The following is a 25,942-nucleotide window of genomic DNA, read 5'->3' as shown; positions in this document are numbered from 1 at the left end:
CATATGGTGATATGTATTATTTTCCTTTTATCAGTAAGACATTAACTTTTACCTAACCTTTTTTTCATATACCCGCTACAACGTACTGTTTGGCTAGCTCACTTGCTATTTTAGCTAGCCATCTTCAACGGCTGCTCCAGTTGCTAAGTTACCGTTGACAACAGTCGTAAATCGATTCGTACAACTTCTTCTTCGTCTATGCGGTTTAACGGCGGTTGGCATCCAATTTGTTGCATTACCGCCACCTACTACACAGGAGTCCAACTCCCTTATACTTTACTTGAAAAATAAAAATGTACTAAGTAAATACCCTACCATCTAACACTATACTCACTCATTTCAAAATGATATAACATGAACACCCCCCTACTCCACTAATTAAATGTATATATTCCTACCTCATGCCATCACTCTGAAAGGATGGGACATCACCACTTAACACATCTATAAATCTATGCTAGGTAAAGCCCCACCTTATCTCAGCTCACTGGTCACCATAGCAGCACCCACCCTTAGCACGCGCTCCAGCAGGTATATTTCACTTGTCACTCCCAAAGCCAATTCCTCCTTTGGTTGCCTTTCCTTCCAGTTCTCTGCTGCCAATGACTGGAATGAATTGCAAACATCACTGAAGCCTCATATCTCCCTCACTAACTTTAAGCACCAGCTGTCAGAGCAGCTCACTGCACCTGTACATAGCCCATCCAACTACCTCATCCCTATTCTGTTATTTTCTTCTTCTTTCTCCTTTGCACCCCAGTATCACTACTTGCACATTCATCTTCTGCACATCTATCACTCCAGTGCCTAATTATTTCACCACTATGGCCTATTTATTGCCTTACCTCCCTTATCTAACCTCATTTGCACACACTGTATATAGACTTTTTTTCTATTGCGTTATTGACTGTATGTTTGTTTATTCCATGTGTAACTCTGTGTTGTTGTTTGTGTCGCACTGCTTTGCTTAATCTTGGCCAGGTCGCAGTTGTAAATGAGAACTTGTTCTCAACTAGCCTACCTGGTTAAATAATGGTGAAATAAAAAAATCCTGTAACTCTTCTGCTGTCAAGTCTCGCACACCCAAATACCTCTCTGCAGCTGCCACCACAACTTCAATTTTCTCTGAGACTTCCGATCCGTCCCTGCAGTACAATTGATAACCATTGATATAAATGCTAAAAATCCAATCTTACTGAAACTTTTCACTTTTTGGCCTATCCCTCTGTGCTGGTATATCTCTACTACTCTCCCCACTCCTCCCCCTTAACCCATCTTCCTCTACTTTCTTCACTGCCTCAACATATGACAACTTCTGCTCTACTCTACCCCTGGAAACCCCACCTGCCTCTCTCGCATGGGACATTTCTGATCCCCAGCTCCAAGGGCACCCCTAAAATTAACACATTCCACTACTTTCCCCAATACTACACATTCCTTTGTCTCATGCCCTTCTGCACATTTCTCACACCTTGGACCCTACCGTCTACACACTGCTGCCACATGCCCATAAGCTTAACACCTGTAGCGTCTTAATGTATTCGGCACATACGCTCGTACAGTATAACTTATATATCCTAACTTCACTTTGTCAGGCAAAGACTCAACTTCAAAACTCAAAAGAACAGATAATGACTCTTCTGTTTCCTCACTCTCGCCACCCTGTCTACACGTCACATACAACGGGGATCTTTGCCCTCAGATGGTCAATTCGTACAACCTGCTACTTTACGGCTGATAACGTCGTGACACTGCTGCAAAAGCTATTCAGCGAGCCAAAGCGCCTTCCGTCCTCTTTAAAACACGTTTCAAGTTTTATAGAAAATACACTGTATTCTCCACTTTATTTTTTATATTTTTTATAGTGTCATTGGATTTGTGACAACAACATTATGGTCACGGCTGTTTCAGAAATCAATGCCACTTTTTACCTTCAACTTTGCCCCGGAAATGGTTTGGGATTTATTGCTAGCCTTTTTGGGAGTTTTTATGTTCCTAGTTGTTAGCGTATGCAACATTAGAATGTCAATGGCCGATAAAATACTCTAATTCACGTATGTTTCTGTATTTTCACACTAATTCTAACATTGTTATTGAACATAACATTTTAGGAAATGTAAACAATTTTTATCAGTAGTTTGTAAACGAGATAAGTCAAATGTTAGATATCCAAACATTTTACCGAGTTTAACCGACGTAGAACTAGCAGGCGTAGAAATACTTACAGTAGCTAGCTAACGTTAGTTGTTGTTATGCGTCTAATTCGTCGCAATTACTGTCTAGCTACATGATAATGTTTGACGTTTATTGAAGTTAAATGTAACATGTATAACTAACATGACTGAAACGGCATGATTCCAATCGAATCGTTTTCTCGATGGATAGCTTAGCTAACTAGTGAGGAACTAAGCTAACTAATGCCAGGGACTAGAGCTAGCACACTACATTGTAGCCTTTCAAGTTTTAATATGATCTCCCTGGTCATCATCGTTAGTATTAATCGAATCTGTCTGCGTTGTATGGGAACATGAATCAGAGTTTACTAGAAGGCATACATTGTTGTGATGCCAGTCTCTTGTCACCAGGCTGTGGCATTGGCATCCTAGCAAATCTGGGCTGGACACATTGTATGTGTGAACCATAATGTGATATTGAACAAAGACATCCTCTAGTCTGATCTCTTCTGTCCTGCTCTTACTTCCTTTATCACAGTGATCAATGAAGCCGTTTGTCAGCGATGGCTGTCGTGTCGTGGATGGAGATCTTGCTTTTGACTGGACTGGTGGTGGGGTGTTACTGGAACAGCCTGTCCTGCGGCTTTGTGTTCGATGATGTCTCAGCCATCCTGGACAACAAGGACCTGCGGCCTGCCACCCCTCTCCGCAACCTCTTCCTCAATGACTTCTGGGGCACGCCCATGGCTGAGGTGATTTGAATCTGTCTGGTGCACTAGATTACCCATCACATGTCATGCAACCAATGACTATATATTTAATTAATTTTTTATTTTACCTTTATGTAACTAGGCAAGTCAGTTAACAACAAATTCTTATGAATTGACAAAGCCATCGACTGTGACACCATTCATTACTATGTGAAGAGTTTCTACACCCAGAGGTGCAACATCGCAAGACTTTTGAGAAAGCTTGCCAAGCAGACGAGGCTGGGGTTTGAGACGTCAATGAGAGAAGCAAAACATTATTCCGTAGTTTATTTTTTAAACCGAAGGGCACAACCTAGATTCAAGCCGCTGTCTTAAAGCAAATCAAATACAACTTTATTTGTCACATGCGCCGAATACAACAAGTGTAAACCTTAACGTGAAATGCTTACAAGCCCTTAACCAAGAGTGCAGTTTAAGTAGAGTTAATAAAATATTTACCAAATAAACTAAAGTAAAAAGTAACACAATAAAATAACAATAACGAGGCTATAAACGGGGTACCGGTACCGCGTCACTATGCGGGTTACAGGTTAGTTGAGGTAATTTGTACATGTAGGTAGGGGTGAACTGACTGCATAGATAATAAACAGTGAGTAGCAGCAGTGTACAAAACAAATGGAGGAGGGGTGGGGTCAATGTAAATTGTCCGGTGGCATTTTTGAGTAATTGTTCAGCAGTCTTATGGCTTGGGGGTAGAAGCTGTTAAGGAGCCTTTTGGTCCGAGACTTTCCGCTCCATTACCACTTGTCGTGCGGTAGCAGAGAGAACAGTCCTTGACTGGGTGGCTGAAGTCTTTGACAATTTTTAGGGCTTTGCTCTTACACCGCCTGGTATAGACGTCCTGAATGGCAGGAAGTTGGCCTCAGTGATTTGAATGGCCGTATGCACTACCCTCTGGAGTGCCTTACGGTCGGAGGCTAAGCAGTTACCATACCAGGCAGTGATGTAACCAGTCAGGATGGTCTCAACGGTGCAGCTGTAGAATTGAGGATCTAGGGACCCATGCCAAATCTTTTTGTCGTGCCCTCTTCACGACTGTAGTTGAATGTGTTATTACTCCAACCTTGTGACACTGATTACCATTAGACCCGATAATGTGTTTCTATCTATGATTTTTTTTTAAATCTGTGTGTGTATATATACAGTTGAAGTCGTAAGTTTACATACACTTAGGTTGGAGTCATTAAAACTAGTTTTTCAACCACTCCACAAATGTCTTGATAACAAACTATAGTTTTGGCAAGTCGGTTAGGACATCTTCTTTGTGCATGACAGTAATTTTTCCAACACTTGTTTACAAACAGATTATTTCACTTATAATTCACTATCACAATTAGAGTGGGTCAGAAGTTTACATACACTAAGTTGACTGTGCCTTTAAACAGTTTGGAAAATTCCCAAAAATTATGTCATTGCTTTAGAAGCTTCTGATAGGCTAATTGACATCATTTGAGTCAATTGGAGGTGTTCCTGTGGATGTATTTCAAGACCTAACTTCAAACTCAGTGCCTCTTTGCTTGACATCATGGGAAAATCAAAAGAAATCAACCAAGACTTCAGAAAATAAATTGTAGACCTCCACAAGTCTGGTTCATCCTTGGGAGCAATTTCCAAACGCTTGAAGGTACCACGTTCATCTGTACAAACAACAGTACGCAAGTATAAACACCATGGGACCACGCAGCCGTCATATCGCTCAGGAAGGAGACGCATTCTGTCTCCTAGAGATGAACGTACTTGGTGCGAAAAGTGCAAATCAATCCCAGAACAACAGCAAAGGACCTTGTGAAGATGCTGGAGGAGACAGTTACAAAAGTATCTATATCCACAGTAAAACAAGTCCCATATTGAAATAACCTGAAAGGCTGCTCAGGAAGGAAGAAGCCACTGCTCCAAAGCCGCCATAAAAAAGCCAGACTACGGTTTGCAACTGCACATGGGGACAAAGATTGTACTTTTTGGAGAAATGTCCTCTGGTCTGATGAAACAAAAATAGAACTGTTTGGCCATAATGACCATAGTTATGTTTGGAGGAAAAAGGATGAGGCTTGTAAGCCGAAGAACACAATCCCAACCGTGAAGCACGGGGGTGGCAGCATCATGTTGTGGGGGTGCTTTGCTGCAGGAGGGACTGGTGCTCTTCACAAAATAAATGGCATGATGAGGTAGGAAAATTATGTGGATATATTGAAGCAACATCTCAAGACATCAGTCAGGAAGTTAAACCCCAAACGTACTTCCAAAGTTGTGGCAGAATGATTAAAGCCAGTTTGCGCTGTTCTGTTAAGGGAGTAGTACACAGCGTTGTAGAAAATCTTCATTTTCTTGGCAACTTCTCGCATGGAATAGCCATCATTTCTCAGAACAAGAATGGACTGAGAAGTTTCAGAGGGAAGGTCTTTGTTTCTGTCCATTTTGAGCCTGTAAGCGAACCCACAAATGCTGATGCGCCAGATACTCAACTAAAGAAGGACAGTTTTATTGCTGCTTTAATCAGGACAACAGTTTTAAGCTGTGTTAACGTAATTGCAAAAGAGTTTTCTAATGATCAGTTACTCTTTTAAAATGATAAACTTGGATTAGCTAACACAATGTGCCATTGGAACACAGGAGTGATGGTTGCTGATAATGGGCATTTGTACACCTATGTAGATATTCCATAAATCTGCTKTTTCCAGCTACAATAGTCATTTACAACATTAACAATGTCTACACTGTATTTCTGATACATTTTGTTATTTTAATGGACAACTTGTTTTGCATTTCTTTAAAAAAATAAGCACATTTCTAAGTGACCCCAAACTTTTGAACGGTAGTGAATGTTAACTCACTCTCAACAGTCAAAAGTTTTAGAACACCTACTCAAATCAAATTTTGTTTGTCACATGTGCCTAATACAACCGGTGTAGACCTTACAGTGAAATGCTTACTTACAAGCCTTTAACCTCTACGGACCACCCATCCCGGATCCGGGATCATTCTCATCAGAAAAGCTGCCTAGCATAGCCTAGCCTAGCGCCACAGGGATATCATATAATTTCATGAAATCACAAGTCCAATACAGCAAATGAAAGATAAAATCTTGTGAATCCAGCCAACATGTCCGATTTTTTAAAATATTTTACAGCAAAAACACAACATATATATTTATGTTAGCTCACCACAATAGCCCAAAACACAACGCCATTTTTTCACCGTAAAGATAGCTTTCACAAAACCCACAAATAGAGATAAAATTAATCACTAACCTTTGAACAACTTCATCAGATGACAGTCTTATGACATGTTATACAATACATTTATGTTTTGTTCGAAAATGTGCATATTTATAGCTACAAATTGGGGTTTTACATTGCCGCCATGGTCACAAATGGCACCAAAATGTCCGGAGAAATTTTAGACAGCCACGTAATCTAACAGAAAAAAACTCATCATAAACTTTGCTGAAAAATACATGTTGCACATATAATTAAAGATACACTGGTTCTTAATGCAACCGCTGTGTTAGATAAAAAAAAAAAAACTTTAGTACAAAGCACAGCATGCAATAATCTGAGACAGCGCTCAGCCATTCTCCGCCATGTTGGAGTCCAAAGAGCACAAAATTACGAAATAACATCATAAATATTCCCTTTGATGAACTTTCTTCAGAATAGTTCCACAATAAATCGCTGTTTTGTTTTAGAATGTCAATTTCTTCTGTCGAATTAGCAACTTTGGCTAGCATGGTGTAGCTCACGTGTCCATGAAGATTTTACGCATGAACGAAAAATTCAAAAAGTGATAATAAAAGTCGAATAAACTGGTCAAACTCAGTTGAGAATCCATCTTTAGGATGTTTTTCACAAATATATCCAATAACGTCCCAGACGGAGCATTTCTTCCTATCTACCTAACGCATTGCAGACAAAGATATGACAAACCTAAGTGCGTAGCCGAATACTGCCAATATGGCTGACCTCTCACTCCAATGACTCATCCGGTCCCAAATAAGGCTAGACACTTCATTCCACGTTCTACTGCCTGTTGACATCTAGTGGAAGGCGTATGAAGTGCCTACAGATCCATAAATACAAGGCAATTGAATAGGCGATGCCTTTCACAGAGACCCATTTCAGAATTTTCACTTCCTGTTTGGAAGTTTGCCTGCCAAATGAGTTCTGTTTTACTCACAGATATAATTCAAACAGTTTTAGAAACTTCAGTGTTTTCTATCCAATAGTAATAATAATATGCATATCATATGATCTAGGACAGAGTACGAGGCCGTTTAAATTGGGCACAATTTTATCCAGAAGTGAAAAGGGCGCCCCCTATTTAACCAACAATGCAGTTTTATGAGAGAAATAAGTGTTAAGTAATTATTATTTTTTATAATTAAAGAGCAGCAGTAAGATAACAATAGTTAGGCTATATACAGGGGGTACCGGTCCAGAGTCAATGTGCGGGGGCACCAGTTAGTCGAGATAATATGTACATGTTGAGTTATTAAAGTGACTATGCATAGATAATAACAGAGTAGCAGCAGTGTAAAAGAGGGACGGGGGTGGGGGCAATGTAAATAGTTCGGGTGGCCTTTTGATTAGATGTTCAGGAGTCTTATGGCTTGGGGGTAGAAGCTGTTTAGAATCCTTTTGGAGCTAGACTTGGCGCTCCGGTACCGCTTGCCGTGCGGTAGCAGAGAGAACAGTCCTGGAGTCTTTCACAATTTTTAGGTCCTTCCTGTGACACCGCCTGGTATAGAGGTCCTGGATGACAGGAAGCTTGGCCCCAGTGATGTGAATGACCGTAAGCCCTCTGGAGTGCAGGCAGGATGCTCTCGATGGTGCAGCTGTTTAATTATTTGAGGATCCATGCCAAATCTTTTTAGTCTCCTGACTTAATTTCTTTATTTTAATTTCACCTTTATTTAACCAGGTAAGCTAGTTGAGAACAAGTTCTCATTTACAACTGCGACCTGGCCAAGATAAAGCAAAGCAGTGCGACACAGAGTTACACATGGAATAAACAAGCGTACAGTCAATAACACAATAGAAAAAAAGAAAGTCTATATACAGTGTGTGCAAATGGCGTGAGGAGTTAAGGCAATAAATAGGCCATAGTAGCGATAGATGAGCTGATGATGATGATGTGCAAGTAGTGATACTGGTGTGCAAAAGAGCAGAAAAGTAAATGAAACAATATGGGTTGAGGTAGGTAGATTGGGTGGGCTATTTACAGATGGACTATGTACAGCTGCAGCGATCGGTTAGCTGCTCAGATAGCTGATGTTTAAAGTTAGTGAGGGAAATGTAAGTCTCCAGCTTCAGCGATTTTTGCAATTCGTTCCAGTCACTGGCAGCAGAGAACTGGAAGGAAAGGCGGCCAAAAGAGGTGCTGGCTTTGGAGATGACCAGTGAGGTATACCTGCTGGAGCGCGTGATACGGGTGGGTGTTGCTATAGTGAGCTGGGGTAAGGCGGAGCTTTACCTAGCATAGACTTATAGATGACCTGGAGCCAGTGGGTCTGGCTACRAATATGTAGAGAGGGCCAGCCAACTAGAGCATACAAGTCGCAGTGGTGGGTGGTATAAGGGGCTTTGGTAACAAAACGGATGGCACTGTGATAGACTGCATCCAGTTTGCTGAGTAGAGTATTGGAAGCTATTTTGTAGATGACATCGCCAAAGTCAAGGATCGGTAGGATAGTCCGTTTTACTAGGTTAAGTTTGGCGGCGTGAGTGAAGAAGGCTTTGTTGCGAAAAAGAAAGCTGATTCTAGATTTGATTTTGGATTGGAGATCTTTGATATGAGTCTAGAAGGAGAGTTTACAGTCAAGCCAGACACCTAGGTATTTGCAGTTGTCCACATATTCTAGGTCAGAACCGTCCAGAGTAGTGACGCTAGTTGGGCGGGCAGGTGTGGGCAGCGAACGGTTGAAAAGTATGCATTTGGTTTTACTAGCGTTTAAGAGCAGTTGGAGGCAACGGAAGGAGAGTTGTATGGCATTGAAGCTTGTTTGGAGGTTAGTTAACAGTGTCCAAAGAAGGGCCAGATGTATACAGAATGGTGTCGTCTGCATAGAGGTGGATCAGGGAATCACCCGCAGCAAGAGCGACATCGTTGATATATACAGAGAAAAGAGTCGGCCCAAGAATTGAACCCTGTGGTACCCCCATAGACTGCCAGAGGTCCGGACAACAGGCCCTCCGATTTGACACACTGAACTCTGTCTGCGAAGTAGTTGGTGAACCAGGCGAGGCAGTCATTTGAGAAACCAAGGCTATTGAGTCTGCCGATAAGAATACGGTGATTGACAGAGTCGAAAGCCTTGGCCAGGTCGATGAAGACACCTGCACAGTACTGTCTTTTATCGATGGCGGTTATGATATCATTTAGTACCTTGAGCGTGGCTGAGGTGCACTCGTGACCAGCTCGGAAACCGGATTGCACAGCGGAGAAGGTACGGTGGGATTCGAAATGGTCAGTGATCTGTTTGTTAACTTGGCTTTCGAAGACTTTAGAACGGCAGGGCAGGATGGATATAGGTCTATAACAGTTTGGGTCTAGAGTGTCACTCCCTTTGAAGAGGGGGATGACCGCGGCAGCTTTCCAATCTTTAGGGATCTCGGACGATACGAAAGAGAGGTTGAACAGACTGGTAATAGGGGTTGCAACAATGGCTGCAGATGGTTTTAGAAAGAGAGGGTCCAGATTGTCTAGCCCAGCAGATTTGTACGGGTCCAGGTTTTGCAGCTCTTTCAGAACATCTGCTATCTGGATTTGGGTGAAGGAGAAGCTGTGGAGGCTCGGGCAAGTAGCTGCGGGGGTGCGGAGCTGATGGCCGGGGTTGGGGTAGCCAGGGGGAGAATAGGCTTTGTTCAGCCCTCTTCAGGACTGTCTTGGTGTGTTTCGACCATGATAATTTGTTGGTGTAGACACCAAGGAACTTGAATCTCTCAACCTGCTCCACTACAGCCTTGTTGATGAGAATGGGGGCTTGCTCTGTCCTTCTTTTCCTGCAATCCACAATCATCTCCTTTGTCTTGATCACGTTGAGGGAGATGTTGTTGTCCTGGCACCACACGGCCAAGTCTCTGACCTCCTCCCTATAGCCTGTCTCATCGTTGTCTGTGATCTGGCCTGCCAATGTTGTGACATCGGCCAGCTTAATGATGGTGTTGGAGTTGTGACTGGACTTATTCAAGGGTTTTTCTTTATTTTTACTTTTTTCTACGTTGTAGAATAATAGTGAAGACATCAAAACTATAAAATCACACACATGAAATCATGTAGTAACCAAAAATTGTTAAACAAATCAAAATAAATGTGAGATTCTTCAAAGTAGCCACCCTTTGCCTTGATAACAGCTTTGCACACTCTTGGCATTCTCTTATCCAGCTTCACCTGGAATGCTTTTCCAATGGTCTTGAAGGAGTTCCCACATATGCTGAGCACTTGTTGGCTGCTTTTCCTTCACTCTGCGGTCCAACTCATCCCAGACCATCTCAATTGGGTTGAGGTTGTGCGATTGTGGAGGCCAGGCCATCTGATGCAGCACTTTGTTACTCTCCTTCTTGGTCAAATTGTCCTTAAACAGCCTGGAGGTGTGTTGGGTCATTGTCCTGTTGAAAAACAAATGATAGTCCCACTAAGCGCAAACCTGATGGGATGGCGTATTGCTGTGGTAAGCCATGCTGGTTAAGTGTGAATTTGAAATATATCACTGACAATGTTACCAGCAAAGCACCATCACACCCCCTCCATGCTTCACAGTGGGAACCACACATGTGGAGATCATCCGTTCACCTGCTCTGCGTCTCACAAAGACACAGCAGTTGGAATCAAAAACCTCAAATTCTTACTCATCAGTCCAAAGGACAGATGTCCACCAGGCTAATGTCCATTTCTCGTGTTTCTTGGCCCAAGCAAGTCTCTTTGTATTGGTGGGCCAAAATTACTCCACAGCGATGTGAACTACTCATTGCTAGTTATTGCAAACGCATGATTGCAGTTGTTGCTGCTGAGGGTGGCACAACCAGTTATTAGGGTTAGGGGGCAATTACTTTATCACATAGGGCCATGAAGGTTCGGATAGCTTTTTTTCCCTTAATAAATAAAATTATCACTTAACTACATTTTGTGTTTACTTGGGTAATATTACAAATGGTTTGATCTGAAACATTTAAATGTGACATGCAAAAACACAAGGAATCAGGAAGGGGTAAAATACTTTTTCAAAGCACTATTTCAGCTTTTATTTCTTTCATCACATTCCCAGTGGGTCAGAAGTTTACATACACTCAATTAGTATTTGGTAGCATTGCCTTTAAATTGTTTAACTTGGGTCAAATGTTTCGGGGAGTCTTCCACAAGCTTCCCACAATAAGTTTGGTGAATTTTGGCCCATTCGTCCTGACAGCTGGTGTAACTGAGTCAAGTTTGTTGGCCTCCTTGCTCACACATGCTTTTTCATTTCTGCCCACACATTTTCTATAGGATTGAGGTCAGAGCTTTGTGATGGCCACTCCAATACCTTGACTTTGTTATCCTTAAGCCATTTTGCCACAACTTTGGAAGTATGTTTGGGGTCATTGTCCATTTGGAACCAAGCTTTAACTTCCTGACTGATGTCTTGATGTTGGCTTCAATGTATCCACATAATTTTCCATCCCAGGATGCCATCTATTTTGTGAAGTGCACCAGTCCCTCCTGCAGCAAAGCACCCCCACAACATGATGCTGCCACCCCTGTGCTTCACGGTTGGGATGGTGTTCTTCAGCTTGCAAGCCTCCCCCTTTTTCCTCCAAACATAATTGTCATTATGGCCAAACAGTTCTATTTTTGTTTCATCAGACCAGAGGACATTTCTCCAAAAAGTACGATCTTTGTCCCCATGTGCAGTTGCAAACCGTAGTCTGGTTTTTTATTGCGGTTTTGGAGCAGTGGCTTCTTCCTTGCTGAGCGGCCTTTCAGGTTATGTCGATATAGGACTTGTTTTACTGTGTATATAGATAATTTTGCACCTGTTTCCTCCAGCATCTTCACAAGGTCCTTTGCTGTTGTTCAGGGATTGGTTTGAACCAAAGTACATTCATCTCTAGGAGATACCTGAGCCKTATGACGCCTGTGTGGTCCCATGGTGTTTTTACTTGCGTACTATTGTTTGTACAGATGAACATGGTACCTTCAGGCGTTTGGAAATTGCTCCCAAGAATGAACTAGACTTGTGGAGGTCTACAATTTCTTATCTGAGGTCTTGGCTGATTTCTTTTGATTTTCCCATGATGTCAAGCAAAGAGGCACTGAGTTTGAAGGTAGGTCTTGAAATACATCCACAGGAACACCTCGAATTGACTCAAATTATGTAAATTATCCTATCAGAAGCTTCTAAAGCAATGACATAATTTTCAGGAATTTTGTTTAAAGGCACAGTCAACTTAGTGTGTGAACTTCTGACCCACTGGAGTTGTGATAGTGAATTATAAGTGACATAATCTGTCTGTAAACAAGTGTTAGAAAAACTATAGTTTGTTAACAAGACATTTGTGAAGTGGTTGAAAAACAAGTTTTAATGACTCCAACCTAAGTGTATGTAAACTTCAGACTTCAACTGTGTATATATATGTTTTTTTGTTATTACTAATGTTACACTACAACAGAAAAACACTTAAATACATGTTATTCTGTCCTTGAAACATTTATTTGAAATGCTGTAGAATTCCATTAATTCCTAGGGAGGACTTCTCCTACTGGAGATTGCCAATTTGGCCTTCCGGTGGCTTTAAATACATTAGTAATCTAGGGTTTATGTACGTCATTGGTTTCTGCGCATGAGCTTAGCTAGACAACGTTGTTGCATCACCTACAAGCTTGATCAGGGATTTCTATTGGAGAAGCAGTTTCTGCCCATCTTCATACTGAACTGTATTTTGACTCAGTAGCGCTTTGACGCTAAATGAAGTCGGTTAAGATGGTGTCTCATGGAGACATATAGCATGTGCAGTTTGAGCTATTACAGGAAGTAACATTGCAGTCTTGCGCCGTTCTTCACCCTCATTGAGTAGCGCAATTTAAGGCCGACCTGGTTACGGCAAGCTGCTGTTAGCAACTACATTTTTCTTAACTTCTTCTGGGTGCGATTTATTTTTTAAATAATCGTTTCAAGGACATACATCTGGTGTATTTAACCCAATTATTGGTACCATGATTGTCTTTGCAAATGTTTTTTATTTACATGAAGATTGACATTTTTTCTATTCACTTTAGTGGCCTATTCTGTTTTCTGCTAACAATGCCTGCAGTACCACGTCGGCATTGAACTTCTGTGGCTTCAGAGGGGGCAGTCCGTTCTCTTCTGCATGCACCATGTCATACTTTGTTTATGCACCCCATGCAAAAAATGCGTATGAACAAGTGAATAGGGGTTAGTTGAATTTGAGCTGAGAATTTCAAATACATTTTATGTTCAATTATTCAATGGCGGTCAATATTGCTGATTATGATTTTTCGCATCATAACAATTGTCAGAGGAGTTGAACTTCAAGTTCCTACAAAATCACCTATATTCACAACAGCCCTATTTTCCTGACAGTTATTCGCTGTAGAACAGGTGTGCCGCCACGTGGTACCCTTAGTGTTGGTACACAAACCTGAAGTATTTGCATTTAGGAACAAGATGTTCGTTCTCTTGTTTGAGGCCGTTACAGCATATCACACCCACAAGTGGTGTGAGCTTTCTCTAGATTATTACTATCATCTATCCCTATGTTGGCTTAAGGTGGTTTAACAACCAATTGCTATACTATGTTCAAGATTAGTCAATTAATCTCTTCTTAGACACTGACAGAACCTGGTACCAGAACTACATTCCTAGAGTGAAAAGTAGTTGCTAGTTGACAGCAGGGTTGACTTGTATCTAATGCTAAAATAATTTTGAATTGATGTCTCAACTATCTTCAATCAGTCTTTATGCATTTGAAGCTAATAACTCCCTCTCATATCTTTGTGTCTTATTACAGGAGCGGAGCCACAAATCCTACCGGCCCCTGACAGTGCTCACCTTCCGTCTGAACTATCTCTTCAGTGAGCTGAGTTCTGCATCCTACCACCTGCTCAACGTGGGGCTGCATTCTGTGGTGTGTGTGCTTTTTCTGAGGTTCTGCCGTCTGTTCTTGGATAAGACCTCCAGCCTGGTTGCAGCCCTGCTGTTCGCTGTGCACCCCATCCACACAGAGGCCGTAAGTCTGTTGTTCTAGGATCAGATTAACTCTGCTGTTCACCCCGTCCACACAAAGGCTGCAAGTCTGCTCAACTGTAGGCACAGATCTAGGATAATCTTAGTTTTAATGTCACATGCACAAGTACAGTGAAATGCCTTTGTTGCCAGCTCCAAACCCCAAAATGCAGTAATCAATGCGAAGCACAAAAAATAACAAGGTAGAACAACTCACACAAGAAATAGGAAAAAAGGAGAACGAGAAAATAAGAAGCTATATACAGGGTCAGTTCCAACACCATATTTACAATGTGCAAAGATACTGGAGTGATGGAGGTAAATATGTAGAGGGGTAAGGTGACTAGGCTAGGATATATGATAAACAAAGTAGCAACAGCGTAAAGGATTGTGTGTGTGTGTGTAGAGTCAGTATAAATGTGTGACTGGGTAGAAGTTACAGGCCTTGCTTTTTCCATTTATATTTAAAGGTTGGACATTAACACGTTGGGTGCACCGATTGGTGTCACCTCGTTAGTATGTTGTACACCGGTGCTGGTTTGTCATCTCGTTAGTCAGAAGGTGTTTCACCTGTGCTCCAGTTGTCTTGAGAGATGTGGAGGGTGAACACCTTTAGTTGTCGCTCCCTATTTGAGTTCTAAAACAATCCTTTATCTGATAGTCCCTGTTTATCATTTCGCTCCACTTTTTTTTTTTTCTGCCAGTTTTTTAATTTGGCGTGGGTTTTATTTTGTTTGCCACTTCTTGTGCAAATTTAGTGGGTGTCTTTTAGGTTCCAGTTTCTGTTGCTTTCAGTGGACACCCCCATGAGTGTCTTTCAGAACCCCTCCTAAAACAGTCAGTGACTCTTTGTTAGTTCCCCCTTCTGTTTGAGCAACATTTTTTATTTTCTTGCTGGGGAACGTAACAAAACGGGGGCTCGTCCGGGATCTTGTTTCCCAGAAGTATGGTTGTCGCTTTTATTCCCTACTCTAAGGCTCTGCTGTGCCCATGTATTTGAGCGTTCAAAAGACACTTTTGTGGTAGTTTGTCACCCTGAGGGTTGTAAGATTGGTTCCATCATTTTGAAAGTTTCATAAACACACACAGGCTAATATTTATATTTWAAAAAAACATGGACTTTAAGTTGGAAGCATTTGTGGAAAACTCTACATGGGAGATACTAGATAAATGTATGAAGGTGAATCTGCTCGTCATTGCAAAGCATTATGAMATCAGTGGCCCTTGCTGATTCGAAAGCTGTGGTCATTTAGTCTATCTTGCTTTGGTGTAGGAGAAAGTCCTTCCGGAGAGGGAGGATGATGAAAAGGGTCATGCGAGTGGTAGAGTACACACCATACTGCGAGAGGTAGAACCAAAGATAAAATGGGAACAGAAATTTGAGCTTGAACACAAGGGAAAGAGAATGTGCAGCCAGCCTAGAACAAGAAGATCGTGTACATTCCATTCGATTAAAATAGATCTGGAAGTACTCCAAATCATGTCAGGCTATCTTGCACCCTCAAAGTTTGATGTTGGTCGGAATAGCCGGCTTGTACCACCTTTCAACGAAAAGGAGGTGGATGTACATTTTATTTGAGCGGATTGACACATTCCTAAAAAGGCTGCAAGATAGTTGGTCACTGCTCCTCCAAAGTGTTCTTGTGGGACAAGTTCAGAAATGGTACGCTGCTTTATCTCTTGAACAGAGCTAAGATTATGACACTGTTAAAGCTGCTATCCTTCAGGCTTACGAGTTGGTCCCAGAGGCATACAGACAACAGTTCTGTAAATTACGAAAGACAGAGTCACAACGCCATGATGATTTAGCAAGGGAACAAGTATGTCTTTTTGATCGGTGGTGTGGTTCTCAAGAGGTCAAGGACCTTAAGGACTYAGAAACTCATACTTCTCTAACAGTTCAAGAATTGCCTTCACGAAAGGGTTGCTACCTACATTTATGAGCACAAGGATCTCACTCTTGAGAAAGCTTCAGTCCTTGCAGATGAGTTTGTAACACACAAGCATGCTTTGTAATGTTTCTAAAACAAATGTATTACTATGCTGAACTAAAATATAAACTCAACACGTTAAGTGTTAGTCCCATCTTTCATGAGCTGAAATAAAAGAGCCCAGAAAGGTTCCATACACACAAAGCTTATTTCTCTCAGATTTTGTACCCAAATTAGTTTACATCACTGTTGCGAGCTTTTCTTTGCCAAGATGATACATCCACCTGACAGGTGTGGGGTATATCAAGAGGCTGATTAAAGAGGATGATCATTACGCAGGTGCACCTTGTGCTAGGGACAAAAAAAAACTCTAAAATGTGCAGTTTTGTCACTCAACACTATGTCACAGTTTTGAGAGAGCGTGCAGTTGGCATGCTGACTGCAGGAATGTCCACCAGAGATGTTGCCAGAGGTCTAAATGTTCATTACTCTACCATAAACAAAGTTTTAGAGAATTTGTCAGTACGTCCAACCAGCCTCACAACTGTAGACCACGTGTATGAGGTCATGTAGGCGAGAGGTTTGCTGATGTCAACGTGTGAACAGAGTGCCCCATGGTGGCGGTGGGGTTATAGTATCGGCAGGCATAAGCTACGGACAATGAACACAATTGCAGTTTATCGATGGCAATTTGAATGCACAGAAATATCGTTACGAGATCCTGAGGCCCATTATTTATTTTTTTAGATACTGTATCGATGACCAACGGATGCATATCTGTATTCCCAGTCATGTGAAATCCATAGATTAGGGCCTAATTCATTTATTTCAATTGACTGATTTCCTCATGAAGTGTAACTCAGTAAAATCGTTGAAATTTTTGCATTTTTATATTTTGCTTCAGTATAAATAGCTAAGAACCACAAGTTCTCACTTCAGTAGACTTTAGTTTCAAGTAAATTAGACCAACTTTTATGCCTGTCCGCAGCGCTTCTAAAAATCTTTCTTTCACTTAGTTCTTCAAGAGCACACAGCCCTCACCCAGGGAGTGTTGCAGCATGAGGTGGGGTTGGCTATATAGGATTTGTTCTTTGATTTTGTGCTATGTATTTTATTAACTATGAAACAAAATGGCAGAAATACTTTGAAAACAGCTACTGCAGAATTTATTTGACTATATAGTGCATTCAGAAAGTATTCAGACCCCTTGACTTTTTCCACATTTTGTTACGTAGCCTTATTCTCAAATAGATTAAATGAACATTTTCCCTCATCAATCTACACACAATACCCAATAATGACAAAGCCGAAACAGGTTTTTAGAAATATTTGCAAATATATTAACAATAAAAACTGATACCTTATTTACATAAGTATTCAGACCCTTTGTTCTGTTCCATTGATCATCCTTGAGATGTTTCTACAACATTAGTCCACCTGTGGTAAATTCAAATGATTGGACATGATTTGGAAATGCGCACACCTGTCTATATAATGACGGTAGGCCATCATTGTAAATTAGAATTTGTTCTTAAATGACTTGCCTAGTTAAATAAAGCTTAAATAAATATAAAGTCCCACAGTTGACAGTGCATGTCAGAGCAAAAACCAAGTCATGAGTTCGAAGGATTTGTCCGTAGAGCTCAGAGACAGGATTGTGTCGAGGCACAGATCTAGGGAAGGGTACCAAACAATTTCTGCCGTGTTAAAAGGTCCCCAAGAACACAGTGGCCTCCATCATTCTTAAATAGAAGAAGTTTGGGACCACCAAGACTCTTTCTCGAGCTGGCCGCCTGGCCAAACGGAGCAATCGGGGGAGAAGGGCCTTGGTCAGAGAGGTGACCAAGAACCCGATGGTCACTCTGACAGAGCTCCATAGTTCCTCTGTGGAGATGGTTGTCCTTCTGGAAGGGTCTCACATCTCTTCAGCACTCCACCAATCAGGCCTTTATGGTAGAATGGTCAGATGGAAGCCACTCCTCAGTAAAAGGCACATGACAGCCCGCTTGCCAAAAGGCCCCTAAAGTACTCTGACTATGAGAAACAAGAATCTTTGGTCTGATGAAACCAAGATTGAACTCTTTTCCCTGAATGCCAAGCGTCATGTCTAGAGGAAACCTGGCACCATCCCTACGGTWAAGCATGGTGGCGACAACACCATGCTGTGGGGATGTTTTTCAGCGGCAGAGACTGCAGTCAGGATTGAGGAAAAGATGAACGGAGTGAAGTACAGTGAGATCCTGGATGAAAACCTGCTCCAGAGCGCTCAGGTACTCAGACTAGGGGGCGAAGGTTCACAAAGACCCTAAGCACACAGACAAGATAACTTAGGAGCGGCTTCGGGACAAATCTCGGAGTGTGCTTGAGTGGCCCAGCCGGAACTCGGACTTGAATCCGATCTTACATCTCTGGAGAGACCTGAAAATAGCTGTGCAGCGACGCTCCCCATCCAACCTGACGGTGCTTGAGAGGATCTACAGAGAATATTGAGAAACTCTGCAAATACAGGTGTTTCTGCTGGGCATCAGACTCATTTTGTGCTTCAGTTGCACTTCTAAACTGATAGACCTAAACATTAGAAATATGATGACCATGCATCGTTTCTGCAAAAAATACTTTGCTTTTTCATTGTAAGCTAATTTATTTGTGTGGCTGCCATCCAAATACCGTTGCACTTCTTTTGTCATCTATCGAAAATGAAGCTATTTTATGCCGATTTGTGTTGCAATAATGTACACTACCGTTCAAAAGTTTGGGATCACTTAGAAATGTCCTTGTTTTTGAAAAACTTTTTTTTGTCCATTAAAATAACATAAAATTGATCAGAAATACAGTGTAGACATTGTTAATGTTGTAAATGACTATTGTAGCTGGAAACGGCTGATTTTCTTATGGAATATCTACATGGGCGTACAGAGGCCCATTATCAGCAACCATCACTCCTGTGTTCCAATGGCACGTTGTGTTAGCTAATCCAAGTTTATAATTTTAAAAGGCTAATTGATCATTAGAAAACCCTTTTGCAATTATGTTAGCACAGCTAAAAACTGTTGTCCTGATTTTAAAGAAGTAATACAACTGGCCTTTAGACTAGTTGAGTATCTGGAGCATCAGCATTTGTGGGTTCGATGACAGGCTCAAAATGGCCAGAAACAAAACTTTCTTCTGAAACTCGTCAGTCTATTCTTGTTCTGAGAAATGAAGGCTATTCCATGCGAGAAATTGCCAAGAAACTGAAGATCTCGTACAACGCTGTGTACTACTCCCTTCACAGAACAGCTCCAACTGGCTCTAGCCAGAATAGAAAGAGTGGGAGGCCCCGGTGCACAACTGAGCAAGAGGACAAGTACATTAGTGTCTAGTTTGAGAAACAGATGCCTCACATGTCCTCAACTGGCATCTTCATTAAATAGTACCCGCAAAACACCAGTCTCAACGTCAACAGTGAAGAAGCGACTCCGGGATGCTGGCCTTCTAGGCACAACAATATGCCTTCCCATACCACAACCCCACCGCCACCATGGGGCACTCTGTTCTCACAACTTCATACACGTGGTCTGCGTTTGTGAGGCCGGTTGGATGTACGGCCGAAATCTCTAAAACGACGTCTGAGGCAGTTTATGGAGGAGATTAACTGTCAATTCTCTGGCAACAGTTTTGATGGACTTTCCTGCAGTCAGCATGCCAATTGCTCTCCCCCACTAAACTGTGGCATTGTGGTGTTTGACCAAACTGCACATTTTAGAGTGCCCTTTTATTGTCTCCAGCACATGTTGCACCTGTGCTTTTTGATATTTACTACACCTGTCAGGTGGATGGATTATCTTGGCAACGGAGAAATAAATGCTTAGTAATGGGGATGTAAACAAAGTTGTGCCCAAAATTTTAAATAAATCATTTATGTGAGTATGAACTATTTCTGGGATCTTTTATTTCAGCGCATGAAACATGGGACGAACACTTTACATGTTGCGTTTTATATTTTTGTTCAGTGTATTTTCTTTGAAGGAAAACTATAGTTGCATGCCCCTGATCACTCTTGGACCCCCCCCCCCCCCCCCCCCCCCCCCCCCCCCCCCCACACACACACACACACACACAGATTTTCAATATAAATATGGCACCTGTCAATACACAGCTGGACTCAGGTATTTGTTTCAGTTGATTTCTACAATGCCCAAAGATACGGATTTTCAGAAAACAAGTGGCAATTCTGTTATGCAGCCGGTGAAGATACTGCAAAACACTGGGGCAGCCCAGGGGGTGTTTTGCCTTTGTCTGACGCTTCAGCAACTGGTTACAGTTTGTTAGTACAAGGTGTGGGAATGGGTTGCATGAAGTTCCTTTTGCATAAGGTGGAACTTGTCTGATCTTGTTTCTCGTTCCGTTGTCGTTGGAGTGAGGCCTAGTCTACCGGTGAAGGGTGTCTCATTCAATTTCAGAAACATTTTGGATAGAGGGAAGGTTGTTCCAAATCCTGTCGTTTTTAAGGAACCCAGAGTAGATGAACCTGATGGATTATCAGAAAATTACCCTAGTGTTCCCACCGTGTGCCGTTACATGTGCTTTGTCTAAGAAAGACGCCGGGAGCAAGTCTAGTGTTGAGGATGTCAGCGATCACACCATGATCGATCTGTCTGAGACGTCTTTGTGATCCAGATTTCGATAAACCTGATTTAAACTCTCATTTGAATACCCCAAAGGTGAGTGAGTTTGTAGGACCAGAGAAAGGAGGGTCCCTAAAGTTAACAGTTTGATGTCTAGGAAGCAGCTGATTGCTGAACAGTCTCCCATCTTTTTGCTGAGATTCATCCAGAGGGGTTTGAAGTTTGTGGGTTACTTTGACAGATTGTTTTCTCGTGAGGAAATGGCTTTCTCGTGCCACTTCTGGGCAAGACGATTGGCCCAGTGTATCTCAAATTGTTGTTCCAGTTACACTTCGACAAGAAATACTGAGGTTGGCTCACTATGGTAGTATGGCGGGCCATCTTGGTGTCAAAACGACGTATGACTGTATCTTGCATAACTTCTTCTGGCTTGGTCTGAAACAGGATGTTGTGGCTTACTGTTTGACATAAGACAGGTAAACCAAATCAAGCTGTACCGGTTGCAGCTCTGCAGCTTATTCCTGCTTTTGACAAATGTTTCGTAGTCCTGGTGGAATGTGTTGGTCATTTGCCCAAAGCAAAGAGTGGCAATCAGTTTCTCTTGACCATCATGTGCGCTGCCACTCGTTTCCCTGAGGCCATTCAACTAAGGAAAATCACGGCTCCTAGTATTGTTAACCTCTCTGCAATACCTGCAGTCTACAATTTAACCCTGATGTCCTTACACAGCTCTCTGGGCTTGGCCATTGTGGAGAGGTTGGAGTCTGTTTGTGTGGACAGGTGTCTTTTATACAGGTAACGAGTTCAAACAGGTGCAGTTAATACAGGTAATGAGTGGAGAACAGGAGGGCTTCTTAAAGAAAAACTAACAGGTCTGTGAGAGATGGAATTCTTACTGGTTGGTAGGTGATCAAATACTTATGTCATGCAATAAAATGCAAATGAATTACTTAAAAATCATACAATGTGATTTTCTGGATTTTTGTTTCAGATTCCGTCTCTCACAGTTGAACTGTACCTATGATAMAAATTACAGACCTCTACATGCTTTGTAAGTAGGAAAACCTGCAAAATCGGCAGTGTATCAAATACTTGTTCTCCCCACTGTATATAGCATTCTGTTGGTGGCAAGAATTTTGTATAATAATTTAAATTGRWAAACTCAAAAGCGTTGATTTGTTTTTTGTATCAGTTCATAAACCATGTGCTATGGAATCATTACATCTAAAATCTCTTCCCATTTATTTTACAAACTGTATGGCGTAGCTGTCAACATTTTTGTCCTCAAAGGATACTGGTACTTTTTATTTTATTTATGCCAATTCTTTTCAGCCAATTTGTGTCTTTAATATATGGCAGACAAACAAGTTCCCTACCCTCTTCCACTTGCCGCCTCCATTTTTTGTGGTAATGCTGCAATCAGTTGGTTATAAGTTAGAGCAGACATTACCATATATTTTCGTTAGCTGCATATGTGACAACTCCACCGTTTCTATTCATAATAACATTAAATATAACATTTTTTTAAAGGTTTCCATAAAGAATGTTTTTTTTATTAATCAGTATATTTTATCAAATGTGCCAACTCAGACAAATGAACTACTGCATGACATTGACTTTGGGGACTCTGTCCAAATAAAACATGCCCATCGACTGAATCTTGAACAGTTAGTTACCCCGAAGTGAGGTTGAGTTCATGCTTGAGCACGGCATTGCACAACATATAAACTCAGCAACAAAAAAAAGAAACGGCCCTTTTTCAGGACCCTGTCTTTCAAAGATAATTCATAAAAATAATTTCACAGATCTTCATTGTAAATGGTTTATACACTGTTTCCCATGCTTTTTCAATGCACCAACAACAATTAATGAACATGCACCTGTGGAACGGTCGTTAACTTCTTATGGATCCCTTCGCGCGCCAATCCCTTTAGCGCAGTGCTTCTCAATTATTTTCTGTTACGCCCCCCCCTAGGAAGAAGTAAACATTTCGCACCCCCCAACTCTCCGACGCGACTGTAAATAGTATAATTTGTCTATAAAATTGTTAGAAGTTCACCTCTGCATAACATTGTATCCTTATTAACATTAAAGAAAAAAGAAAGAAATATAGATCAACTTACAACAAAGAATAACTTTATTAACATTRWKTYTTWKYYKKTAMMRRMWAARAMWYAAAGTGCATCAATTTGCCTGAAAGGTTTAAAAAAATTCAACCCTTATTTAAACAAAAAAAAATTGCACCATTTGATACTGAMAAATAAAATGAAATACAATCAATAAATAATAATTAATTCAAATTGATCAGCAACATTAACTCAGGAGCACAATATATGAAACACTTTGACCTATAAAACAAAAATGAATAAAACTTGTGCTGATAAAAAAAAAAAAAAAAAGAGGAAGTCAGGATTAATGGCAACAATGAGCACGTTTTGCAGAGCACAACTTTTCGAAGCGGGGTTTGAAGCATCATACTGCAAGTCTCAGCTCCTGCGCAATGTTTAGCTGGGACTTGTACTTGGTCTTCAGTGCAGCAACAGCAGAGAAGCCAGTCTCACAAAGATAAGATGTTGCAAAAGGAAGAAGAATGCCCATGGCCCTCTGCCCTAAGAGTGGATACTGCCTCTCTACACTCAGCCAGAATTCACTCAGTGTCTGTGATGTGAACCTCAGTCTCAATGTGGAGTCAGACGTCATATCAATGAACTGGTCCTCCTCTGCAGAGCTGAAACCAGTTGGAGCTGGTGCATTGAAAGGATCTCTCACCCAGTCATATTGGGAACTGTTTTCAGGGAAGTACTTTTTAAAGAATCCCATCAGTGATGAAATATGCTCCTTAATATATGGAATCACTGAGGTGGCATCATAGTCAGTAGTGTCAACAAATTCATGCAGGTTCTCGAATGAATCAGTATTTCCTTCAAGTCGCCTGCCCCACATTGCAAGCTTTCGAGTGAAAGAGCTGATCTTGTCTGTGACCTGAGGGAGGTGTTTATCTTTCCCTTGAAGCTGTAGATTTAGTTCATTTAGCTTTCCAAATATGTCACTCAGGTAGGCCAGTTTTGCCAGGAAGTTCTCATCACTAAATCTTTCTGCGAGGTCATACTTGTGCTCCTGCTCCGAAAACATTATCTGCTCTCTGAGCTCAAAAACTCTGGACAAGACTTTTCCTCGTGACAGCCACCTTGCTTCACTGTGAAACAGCACAGCTTGATGTTCAGCTCCCATCTCCTCACAGATAGCAGAGAAGACTCTTGTTTTTAGTGGTCTGGTCTTTATAAAATTGACTACACCTACAATGTCAGTCATAACCTCACTTAATTCAGAGGAAAGGTGCCTTGATGCTAGTGCTTCTCTGTGTATAACACAGTGTGTCCACTCAGCATTAGGTGAGGCCTTCTTGATGAGTGCTCCAAGTCCTTTTCTCATCCCTGCCATGGTCTGTGCACCATCACTGCAAACACCAATGCAGTTCTCCCACTTTAGCCTATTCTCAGTCAGGAAGCAGTCCAGCATTTTGAATAGCTCTTCAGCTGTGGCTCTGTTTCTGACATATTTACAAAAAAGTAGATCCTCACACAGGGAGTTTGTCATGTCAAAACGTACATATGTGATAAACAAACAGTCTTTGTTGCTGTCAGTTGCTTCATCAAACTGTAAGGCAAAACGWTTGTCTTTGAGTTTATCTACCAGCTGTTTAAGATCGTTAGCGATGTCATTTATACGTCTGGCGACAGTGTCATTGGACAGAGGGATAGTTTTTATTTTTGCAGCACTTGTGTCATCCAGCATGACAGAGACCTCTGCTATGGAGTGTTTTTTTTTGCACTGAGCAATTTGGTACGCCACCTTATATGATGCTAACAGTGCTCGCTGGTTTACTGAAGTAGCATTCACAAAGCGGGACGATTGTTGGCAATATTCGGCACGTTTTTGCTGAAAAAACTCAAGTGGCTTATCAGCGTGATTGGGGTGTAATGTCTTTAAGTGACCCCTTAATTTATTTGGCTTCATGCTGTCCGCTACCAACATTTTTAGACACAGTAAACATACCGGTCTTTCCTCGTCTCCCACCGTAGTCACTGTGAAGCCAAGCGCTACATATTTCCTCGTCTTAGCTTTCGGGAGACTTACGTTTGTCTCATTATCTCYGTCTCTCTCCGCCTTTCTTTTCATCCCTGTTAAATATTTTTCCATGGTGTCTCTTAAGGGTTTGTTATCTGCTCTTCATATCTCCTGCTCTGTGCTGTGTGCTCTTGTTCGGTGCAAAAAAAACCTACTCCCTGCGGCAAAAAAAAGCATGTTCCCCGGGGTCACGCGCCCCCCCTGGCATCGCTCCGAGCCCCCCAGGGGGGCGCGCCCCACTATTTGAGAAGGACTGCTTTAGCGTGATCGATTTGACAACACCCAGTGAAATTGCAGCGTTAACGGCGAAAGCAGACCATGCGATTATCTGAGGACAGCGCCCAGCATACCAACAACTGAAAATCATATTTCAACCAGGCAGGTGCTACACAAAAGTCAGAAATAACGATATAATTCATGCCTTTGAAGATCTTCTTCTGTTGGCACTCCATAATGTCCCATAAACATCACAAATTGTCCTTTTTGTTCAATAAATTGCTTCTTTATATCCCCAACATGTCCATTTATTTGGCGCGTTTGATTCAGAAAARCACCGGTTCCAACTCGCCCAACATGCCTACAAAGTATCTAATAAGTTACCTGTAAACTTGGTCCAACCATTTCAAACAACGTTCCTAATCCAAAATTATGTATCCTAAATGTAAATAATCGAACAAATTTAAGACGGGAAATACTGTGCTCAATACCAGACGAAAACAAAGTGAAGCACATTCCAAATCGCGCGCACCAAAACAGAGGGCAGCTGGAGTGACACATGAAAATAACAGAGCTACATCTTCATATCTCAAAGGAAAAACATCAACCAATTTCTAATGACTGTTGACATCTAGTGGAAGCCATAGGAACTGCAAGCATATTTCTATTAAAAGGGATTGCCATAGAAAACTAATGGAAAACAGATTGAGCGCAATTTTTTTTTTTCTGGATGGATTATGCTCGGGGTTTCGCCTGCCAAATCAGTTCTGTTATACTCAGACATTATTCAAACAGTTTCAGAAACTTCAGAGGGTTTTCTATCCAAATCTACTAATAATATGCATATCCTAGCTTCTGGGCCTGAGTAGCAGGCAGTTTACTTTGGGCACGCTTTTCATCT

At 41.6% G+C, this 25,942-nt stretch overlaps 2 protein-coding genes across 2 annotated transcripts in view; one reads left to right on the top strand and one right to left on the bottom strand.

The window, feature by feature from the left end:
• The window catches only part of cep290 (centrosomal protein 290), a 61,250-nt gene extending 60,970 nt beyond the window's left edge, over nucleotides 1-280 (bottom strand). Inside the window, exon 1 of the mRNA XM_023986029.2 lies at nucleotides 58-280. The gene's annotated coding sequence lies outside the window, so the exon portion shown is untranslated. The remainder of the gene's footprint in view (nucleotides 1-57) is intronic.
• A 1,534-nt stretch (nucleotides 281-1,814) lies between these two features.
• The window catches only part of tmtc3 (transmembrane O-mannosyltransferase targeting cadherins 3), a 131,908-nt gene continuing 107,780 nt past the window's right edge, over nucleotides 1,815-25,942 (top strand). Inside the window, exons 1-3 of the mRNA XM_023986028.2 lie at nucleotides 1,815-2,054; nucleotides 2,713-2,926; nucleotides 13,945-14,163. Coding sequence (XP_023841796.1) covers nucleotides 2,738-2,926; nucleotides 13,945-14,163 — 408 coding nt within the window. The 5' untranslated portion in view covers nucleotides 1,815-2,054; nucleotides 2,713-2,737. The remainder of the gene's footprint in view (nucleotides 2,055-2,712; nucleotides 2,927-13,944; nucleotides 14,164-25,942) is intronic.

Source organism: Salvelinus sp. IW2-2015, linkage group LG4q.1:29 (assembly GCF_002910315.2).
Source record: "Salvelinus sp. IW2-2015 linkage group LG4q.1:29, ASM291031v2, whole genome shotgun sequence".
NCBI classification, from domain to species: domain Eukaryota; kingdom Metazoa; phylum Chordata; class Actinopteri; order Salmoniformes; family Salmonidae; genus Salvelinus; species Salvelinus sp. IW2-2015.
This window is presented reverse-complemented; position numbering and strand designations above follow the sequence as displayed.